Here is a 9691-nt window from a genome sequence, read left to right on the forward strand (position 1 = left end):
AGTTTTTAGACAAGAAATGGAGGATGCATGCTTGCAATTGAGATGGATGTGTCTGTCCCCGGCCAATATACACCCTCACCAGGGGGCAAGAGACGTCTTTTTACGATATTCAAATTGCCTTGGACGATATTCAAATGCCCTTATGGGGCGGGACCTTACCTGAGTTTTTAAGAAGGCACGTCCAACTTTTACTCCACTTGCCCACAGCACATTGACTCACGCATACGGACCGCGGCTTGCACAGGAGCATTCTGCGGACTTCATACGGATCTAGCGTTTCCCAAAGAGCACGTCCGCTTTAGATAAATAACCTGTTAATCTTGATTATGAAACGATGGATGATTGATAAATCGACGAATAAATATTGACATTTCACTGAAGACCCACTCATAGCCCGAGGAAGCATTGTTTAAAAAAAAAGTTTTTTAGTTCTTGATTATTTTTATTATAGTCTTCAATCTAGTCAGTGGAACTCTTTCGTTATCTTGGATTAAAATTGTACTCCTTTTGCTGAAGTCCTGAATTTTGAGCAGAAACTAAAAGCTATTATAAACTCAAACAAGGATTTGCCGTCTTTTATTCTCTCAAATATATTTTCTTACTATAAAAAGTTGTATTTGGGATGTTGAGCTCAGTGAAGATGGAGTCTCATGAACTGCCAGAGTGGAATGCCTTCTACAGCGAAGCCACTGAGGTAAAAACACCTTTTTTTCTATATAAGTTTACCATATGGGCTATATGCGTGTGTGTGGTTGCTGGATATTTGTTTCTTTAAAGTCTATTCTAGAGTTTCTTAGAAGTAAGTTATTGAATCGAAAGCTCAGTATTTTACTAACACATTGGATTGATTTTGATATTTATCACTCCAGAATTGTGGCTGCAACTTCTTATCTTTGATTTAGTATTGTTAGAATTTTACAATTCAACATATAACACTGATGTGATTTGGCTCAGTTTGTCCTTGTGCGACCTGTTGAAATTGTATATGTGACATTTAGAGGCTTGTTTACATAAAATCTATCTTATTTTTTAAAATTAATTGCCTAGTCTGTTTATACTAACACTTATGGACTATACAATTTAAATATGCAAATTATGTGAATGATAAAGCATCTCGGAAATTAAATTATCAGTCAATTTGATTAAGGTTGGCTACCTCCGAGAGTTGAAATAACGATACATTTCCCCCAAGAAATTCGTGATTAAAATAATGGCTAATTAAATCCTGTCTTTAATCAACTTTATATGCTCTCAAATAAATGTTAGGATACTTTGATGATTATGTAGTTTACGGCTGTGTAATCCTTTTTAAACGTGTATTGTAACTGCTAGCGGATGGTCAGATATTTTGGAACGTTTCTTAAAACGTTTGTTTTATTTGCCTTGGTTTTGGAGCACTTAGTAGTGACGAGGGAGAACTACTAAATGAAAGGGAAAGAATCCATGACGCGCATGTTACGCATTTTCAGGTTTAACAATGATATGTGAAATCCATGTCCCTTTCGCTCCATTGGTATCATTGACCATTGCTGCTTTCCATTAGTACAGGCTTTTGGACACAACAAAATAAATTACATTATTTATTGTCTAACCCGACTTAGCTATATTTTTAGTTTCTAAATGACTAAATCAACCATTTTCTGTTATGTTTTCAGATGTATTCCTCTCCCACTGCCATGAATTCAATGAGCTCAATGAGCACCATCAACAGCTACATCAACCTGAACCCAGCTGGTTCTCCAGCCACCATGAACATGGGCTATGGCAGCTCTGGGCTCAACAGTCAACTGGCGTCCATGGGCGGAGGGGCCAACCATATGAACCTGTCCCCGGTGACTTCATCCCTCAACCCCAGCTCTCTCTCCCAGCTGGGCTCCCCAGGCCCTTCCCTAGGCTCCCTCTCCCACTACCAGAACATGAGCCAGCCCATGAGCCAGCTGAGCTACCCCTCTCCCACCTCCCTAAACCGGGCCAAGGAGGTGCCCAAGCCCTACCGCCGCTCACTGACCCACGCCAAGCCACCTTACTCCTACATCTCCCTCATCACCATGGCCATCCAGCAGTCCGGCAGCAAGATGCTCACCCTCAACGAGATCTACCAGTGGATCATGGACCTGTTCCCCTACTACCGCGAGAACCAGCAGCGCTGGCAGAACTCCATCCGCCACTCGCTGTCCTTCAACGACTGCTTCGTCAAGGTGGCCCGCTCGCCCGATAAGCCCGGCAAGGGCTCCTACTGGGCCCTGCACCCCAACTCAGGCAACATGTTTGAGAACGGCTGCTACCTGCGCCGCCAGAAGCGCTTCAAGATCGATCAAGAGAAGGCTGCGAAGAAGTCTGGCAAGACCCAGGAGGGAGGCTCGGGGAAAGGGGGCCATGGAGACAACCTGATGGAGGAGCACAGCCCAGCGGGGGGCTCGGAGGGGGCCGACTCGGCTCACTCTGACAACTCCCACCCTGGTTCCTCCTCAGAGGAGCAGCAGCAGAGGAGCATGGTCCAGCTGGACTGCCCCCCACAGTCCCACATCCAGAGCACCCCTGTGGCAATCACCTCCTCAGTGCCCTCCACCACCCCTCTCCTCCACTCCCAGGTCATGGGAGGCAGCCCCCATCTCCTCCCCAGCGCCATGCATAATCTGGACCTGCAGAACGACCCTCTCAAAGCCATGGATCCCCACTACAACTTCAACCACCCCTTCTCCATCACCAACCTCATGTCCAACGAGCAAAAGATGGACCTGAAGACCTACCAGGACCACGTGATGGCCTACAACAGTTACGCCTCCTCCTCTCCGATAGCAGCCAAGCAGATCTACGACAGCGCCGGACCCTCGGTCATGGACTCTGGGGCCTACTACCAAACCCTCTACAGCCGGTCGGTTCTCAATGCCTCCTAACATGGGGGCCTCTGGACCACAGCCAAGTGCTGCTGACAAGGACTTTTAGCAGCCTTGAAATCCCAAAGTGTAAGGTGGCTGCCATTGAAAGTCTACTCAGGAGGGGCCAAAGGGACGAAAATAACATTTAGCAGAGCAGAATACACAGTTGATCAGGGAAACCCTGCATATACATGAAGTAGAAGACAAAGGTAAAAACCCAGTGCTGGATAGACACCCATTCATCAGGTCTTTAAACGGACACATTCATAAATTCACACTGAAGTAAATTCACACCCCCCTTTGCCATTTTTTGTGCCATTTTTAGACTATTTCAAACTGGGTTTTAGTTTGTTCGACAGACATGCAGGACTACTTGGGTTGTACACATTGTAAATAGATGGAGTGGGGGAAAGGCGATGTGCATTTATTTATGAAGGGAAGAAAATTAATATATCTTGTACAGTGCTGTGTAGACGCGTTACAAAACAAATGTGACATGAAACAATGTGAGGGATTGTGGGAGTGAGAAAAGGTTCAGGTTACTGCTTCGGGGCAGTTGTTACTGCATTACAGGGAATTCTTGTTGTGTTTTAGAGCATGATACTTCATTCCTATTCTTAACATGCTGTTTTAATCTCTTCAAATACACATCCGTGAACACAAATGAGCTGCCATGGTTCATTTTTACAAGTGGTGCAAGGATGTTGTTTTTACTGATAAGAGAGCCATTTTTGTATTCTTTTACCAGGTATCCATTTTAAGGGGGGGGGGGGATGAAGTCTGTTTAAAAAGGGATGAAACTGTGGTAGATCTAATTTCATCTTCGTTTGTCTGTTTTAAAACATGTTTTTTTTTCCCCCAGAGGACCCTTTTATTATTCATGATGAGAGCCTGCTGTTCCACAGGTCTTTATGGCATAGGATATTTTGGAATGGCTTCACGTTATATTACACAACATACCAAGGGTTAGGATGGAGAGAAGCCATGGTATGGCAGTTACTAAGATAGGAGTTGAATGGAAATGCAGTAAGAGGACCATTTACATACAGTACTTTGCACAAGAGTTCCCACCATTTTGCACAGCTGGGGTGGCCCTGATAGTGTATGTTACAACAATGCTATGTAATTACCTTCTTCTTGTTTTTTTTACTGCAAATGGTCAATTAGAATTGGACCACTGTAAACAATGTCAATGCCACATTGAGCTTTATGTCGCAACCTTCATCCTCAAAGTGCCTTTCAAGATGTTCTGGTAATGGAGGACCAATAACTGCATATTCACTGAAGGAACACTTTTTGAAATAATAGCCATGAGTTTCAGGTCAGAAATACTGTTTTTTATTTCTTGTATTTTAGTTTTTAAAGACTTGTTATTTAAACTATGTGGCTTTTCAGACTTGGAAAAGTATGTTTATGTATATATTGTGAGGTTGTTGTTCATGGTTTGAATGTTGTGATTTGAATGATTCATGTTTTTCTTATTAAAAAGCAAAACATTGGGGAGAAACACGATTGTTGTCTGTTGCGTTGAGGTAAATATAAATACGTGAGATTATCTATAGACTTGATGAAATGGGTGTGTTATTTTACAAAATCCTTTCAAATAATTTAAAGACGTATTGTGAAAAAAAACAAAAAAAACATCTGATATGTCGTTTACATGTTAATTTTTATTTATTTATTTACAATTGGATGGTAACACAGAGGCTCTGTGATGTAGGTCTTGCTAGGATTGACAGGTGCAGCTGAATTATCGGGTTGTTGAAACAGCTCCGTACAGTACCAAATGACTCTTGTATGTGACTTTTGGGTAGGTTAGACTAAACAGTGTGGAACTCATGCTGGCCCTCTGGCCCCAACATAAACTGGCTTCTAGACACTACTGTATTCTGATGGCCAGTGAATCATCTCAAACCGAGTGTTTCAATCAGGATTGGGTGTCTTCACATTTGAACAAAAAGCATAATTCTAGGTATTAAAAAATCTCTAATTGCAGTTTTGTTTTGTCTTGCTGTTTTCAGGATATCCTACTTTGACTGTAAATAATCTGAACTCGGTACAATCCCCTCCATATGTATTTGGACAGTGAAGCAAACAGTTTAAATTTGGCTCTATATTCCAGCATTTTAGATATGAGAATGTTTCATATTAGGCGACAGTACATAATATCAGCTTTTATTTTAGGGTATTTTCATACATATCTATTTTACCGGTTAGAAATGAAATCACTTTAGTGTACGTTTTAGTATTTGGTCTCATATTCATTGCACGCAATGACTACATCAAGCTTGTGACTCTACAAACTTGTTAGATGCATTTGCAGTTTGTTTTGGTTTGTTTTGGATTATGTTATGCCCAATTAATAACGTGGGAGTCAATGGGTAGACATTGAAAATACTACTAACCATTTAAGTGAGAAACACAAAAACAACTTCCAGGAAGATAGAAACACTTCCTGTATTCATAATTAATTTTAAAAAAACAGTGTTTAAAATGTGAAACGTCAAAATGTCTGGTCCAGTGTAAATTACGTTGCTTCCGTTCATATTTTTGATATTTTTTGATCATTTGGAAATTAGAACTATTAAACATTTGCATAATTGGCATGTGAGTCAAGGGCAACCATGATATCTAAAGTGCCACTGCTTTCTTAACCATTCAGGCTAGAAACACCAAACCAACTTCAGGAAACACCATGATATTACTTAATTACTGTAAACCTTAACATGTGCATGCATTAGCATACACAATGATTACAGATCAAAGCATATTAAAGTTACAGATAGCCTACTTATAATGATACTGAATATAGGTAATGTACTGTAAGATATAACACCAATCCAACTCGACAGAATAGACTATTCCCACTTGTAATAAACCTAGACATTTGATTATTTTAATTTGCATGAGTATGCATATTAGAGTAAACGCCAGGGGCGCAACTTTCACTGAGGACGGGGGGGACATGTCCTCCCTCACATTATGAAATTGCATTTTTTATCATTGGAATGTGATGCTTTGCTTTAGGACCATGCAGACGCCTCCAAGTGGTTGGGTAGGCTGTTTGGAGTGTTTATGTGACAACAAAAACAGTTGCGTCCCTAGTAAACACTGTAACTATTCAAGTTTTGAAATGAAAACTAATTTGAAAGTGTTCAGGCTACCCTAACTTAGATTCTTACATATACTTCTTTGTGATCTGTAACGCATTGCCAGACACAGATTTAGCAAACACACAAAGTTTCTTCAGAACATTGACTTTTTCTAGTTTGATAAAAAAAAAGTTTCCTTCAAATGATTTTGTGTGACCAAAAAGAAGACATCTCTGCATCATATTAGACAGGACACATTCTGTGTTGTTCTTGGAGGGGGTATAACTGCATGTTATTCACCTTCTACAAGAAGGAGTCATCCAGGGGGAGGAAACCTTTATATTGAGTTTCAGTAGAGACCAGCATTCCATTGACCGTAGGACAGCCCTCCACAGCCTTCTTGCTCAACACTGCTCTGTGTTTTCGGAGTTGTCACGCAGGGGTGCAAAACCATTCTCCAGTGTGACGTCGCAAGCCTTTGAAGCTGACCGTAGATCGCACACGCACACACACACACACACACACACACACACACACACACACACACACACACACACTCTCTCTCTCTCTGGTCTGAATGTTTTCATGGGAATCTATGGCCGTTCGTCATATTTCACACAAAACGGTGCAGTTGGTTCGATAAGATAGGCTAGTATTTAGCTGATATGGCAGCCACAGCTACACAAAGGTGCATTGGGAACAAGGGACAGAGTCCTGCCCAGTTATGACTAACCTGCAACAAAGTGACACCCCCATATATTAGCTGTGATTGGTTTTGCAGTCTGTTGGGAAGCATGATAACCCCATTCAAACACCTCTCAGATAGTTGTATGAGCATAACACTACTGATGATCACAATCGGTTCACTTTTGAGAATAGCATAATGAGACAAAAATATGAACCACAATTTGATAACTTTTTGCCAATTCAACCAAGTCACGTCACTAAAGTAAGATGAAAATAGCAAGTCAACTACTTCGACTCAATCCAGTTTTACCCAGAGGGTACAGTCTTGCATAGTATCTTAAAATGTCATTCTCAAGAGAAACTCCACCGTAGTTGCTCTTGTTAAACGTTTCACCTGAGGCACAGGAACAGGTGACAGCAATTTAATGCGCTTGCCAGGAGCACACAGGGGAAAAACATACTTTAACACTTTCGGATGTTCTCTATGTGTCACGATCGTCGTAATGGACGGACCAAGGTGCAGCGTGAGTTGAGTTCCACATCTTTTATTTAAAGTGAAACATAAAAAAAAAAACAGACAACAACCGTGATAGCCGGGGTGCAACATGCACACACACAAAAACATTATCCCACAAAACAGATGTGGGGAAAAGGCTACCTAAATATGATCCCCAATTAGGGGCGATTACCAGCTGCCTCTAATTGGGAACCATACAACTCACCACATAGAAATGCAATGGCTAGAACACCCCCCCCTAGTCACGCTCTGATCTAAACACCATAGAGAACCAAGGGCTCTCTATGGTCAGGGCGTGACAGTACGCTGAGAAAAATAAGTGAATAATGGCTTCCGGCGAGCTGGTTGATTGTTAGGGAATATGGCTGGATATATGACACGGACACTGATAGAAAATATGTATCGTTCATCCAGACCATGTATCTAATTAACTATTATTTGCACCCTCAGTTAAGTTGTTGCTTAATGCACTTTGGATTTCCTGGCTTGTCAGCCATCACTCAATTTGGGATGTTAGAAGCTGTCATAACAGGCGGTTGATGTTGGATACTTATAACCTGGCTGTGTTTTTCTAGTCGTATGTACAGGTAACTGCAAAAATAAAGGAAACACCAACATAGGGCGTCTTAATCGAGTGTTGGGCCAGAACAGCTTCAATGAAGCTTGTCATAGATTTTTACAAGTGTCTGGAACTCTTTTGTAGGGATGCGACACCATTCTTCCCAGATAAATTCCATAATTTGATGTTTTGTTGATGATGGTGGAAAGCGCTGTCTCAGGCGCCCCTCCAGAATGTCCCATAAGTGTTCAATTCGGTTGAGATCTGGTGACTGAGACGGTCATTGGATATGGTTTACATAATTGTCATGCTCAACAAACCATTCAGTGGCCACTCATGTCCTGTGGATGGGGGCATTATCATCCCATTGGGGCATAGCCATGGTTTCCAAAATATTGGCCCAAATAATAGCCTGCCAAACATTTTGATAGATAACCCTAAGCATGATGGGATGTAAATTGCTTAATTAACCTAGGAACTACACTTGTGTGGAAGCACCTGCTTTCAAGATACTTTGTTTCTCCCATTTACTCAAGTGTTTCCATTATTTTGGCTGTTACCCGTGTATGTGACAGGTAAAGCTAGAGAGAAGGGTGGCTCCTGGCTCATCCCTTTAAGATGTACTATGCAAATGAGAGCTGTATCCTGTATCCTGGATGCAACGCTGCATCCTGTTGACATTTCCTAAGCAGGGAAAGAGAAGAAAGAAAAGGCCCATGCTTACAGTTCAACCCTCAGGCTATACTCTCGTGTTGGATTGTAGGGAGGAAAACGTTTGTGAAATAACGAAAGACTTGTTGCGCAAGTGGGATGACTGCACTTTTGAATGTAGCTGCCCTTTGGAGCATGTACTGAAATATTACACGTTTGAGCCCTGTGAAATAGAACATGGTGATATTGCATGTTTTTACAGTTATAATGGATAGCCTACATTCATAATGTAATCTCGTATGTAATAATTACATTAGATAATGAAGACTACGAAAACATGCCTTGTCATATGTTTAATGTAGATAGTGTACATTAGGCATTGTGCTTATATTGGTATACACTCTCAGAAAAAAAGGGTACCAAAAGGGTTCTCCGGCTGTCCCCATAGGAGCACCCTTTTTAGTTTCAGGTCAAACCTTTTTTAGGTTCCATGTAAAACCCTCCGTGGAAAGGGTTCTACATGGAACCAAAAAAAGGGTTCTTCAAAGGGTTCTCATATGGGGACAGCCGGAGAACCCTTTTAGGTTCAAGATAGCACCTTTTTTTCTTAGAGTGTGGTAACGGGACACAGATATAGATATTTTATTTTAGACTGTGCTTGTTGTCACCCACTACTTCATATCCTGCTCCAGCTCTCTCCAGCATGCTGTATGTTGTGCTGTGCAGAGGAGGCCAGTCAGCGAGTGCACACGAGAGAGACAGAGGCAGAGATAATAAGCTGGACTTTGCTCTTTGGGTTGTGGATGTTGTTAAAGTGGCTCCTGATAAAGCAGGCTGGGAGAGAACGAGACAGGGAAGGGGACTGATTATATTTCCCTGTGAGAAAGAAAGAAGGAAAGCTACTGGATTGATCAGGGCCTAAGTTTTGAGTCAACAGATACAGAGAGAAAAGTTCCATGGCCAGCCCGGTACCACACTCATACCTCTGGCCACAGTCATACCTCTGGCTTTAACTCGGCACGTAGGAGCTTCTATCTGCTCTTATGTCTTGGCTGATGTCCAACTACCACATACTGTTGGTATGGCCTGTAATAGTTGCCCTCCGTACATCTGATACAGTTTCTGTCGCTCACACGTCCATAAACCCTCATTTGCCTCTTGGTACTAACACTGCGACAGACGAGCTGACACATTTTGACGAGGACATTCAGTCAGAGGGAGGAATGCTTATTTCTTCCTTTCCAAAAACACGGCACTCTCCGAGTCCAAACAAAGCAGTGTCTCGCTGCAGGGTAAGAGAGACAGT

The 9691-nt window shown here is 41.9% G+C and overlaps 1 protein-coding gene across 1 annotated transcript; it reads left to right on the forward strand.

Moving 5' to 3' along the window:
- Positions 1-192: 192 nt before the first annotated feature.
- LOC115137037 (hepatocyte nuclear factor 3-beta-like) lies at positions 193-4874 on the forward strand. The gene is made up of 2 exons (XM_029673035.2): positions 193-694; positions 1656-4874. The coding sequence occupies exons 1-2, from the start codon at positions 623-625 to the stop codon at positions 2895-2897; spliced, it is 1314 nt and encodes a 437-aa protein (XP_029528895.1). The 5' UTR covers positions 193-622; the 3' UTR covers positions 2898-4874.
- The last annotated feature ends 4817 nt before the right edge of the window (positions 4875-9691 follow it).

This window comes from Oncorhynchus nerka, linkage group LG11 (assembly GCF_034236695.1).
Source record: "Oncorhynchus nerka isolate Pitt River linkage group LG11, Oner_Uvic_2.0, whole genome shotgun sequence".
In the NCBI taxonomy this organism is placed as follows: domain Eukaryota; kingdom Metazoa; phylum Chordata; class Actinopteri; order Salmoniformes; family Salmonidae; genus Oncorhynchus; species Oncorhynchus nerka.

Bases quoted from the DNA above. Each gene is read 5' to 3' on its own strand.
- LOC115137037 (XM_029673035.2), top strand. From the start codon at position 623: ATGTTGAGCTCAGTGAAGATGGAGTCTCATGAACTGCCAGAGTGGAAT. The intron at 695-1,655 runs GTAAAAACACCT...TTATGTTTTCAG, and splicing joins TCTACAGCGAAGCCACTGAG to ATGTATTCCTCTCCCACTGC.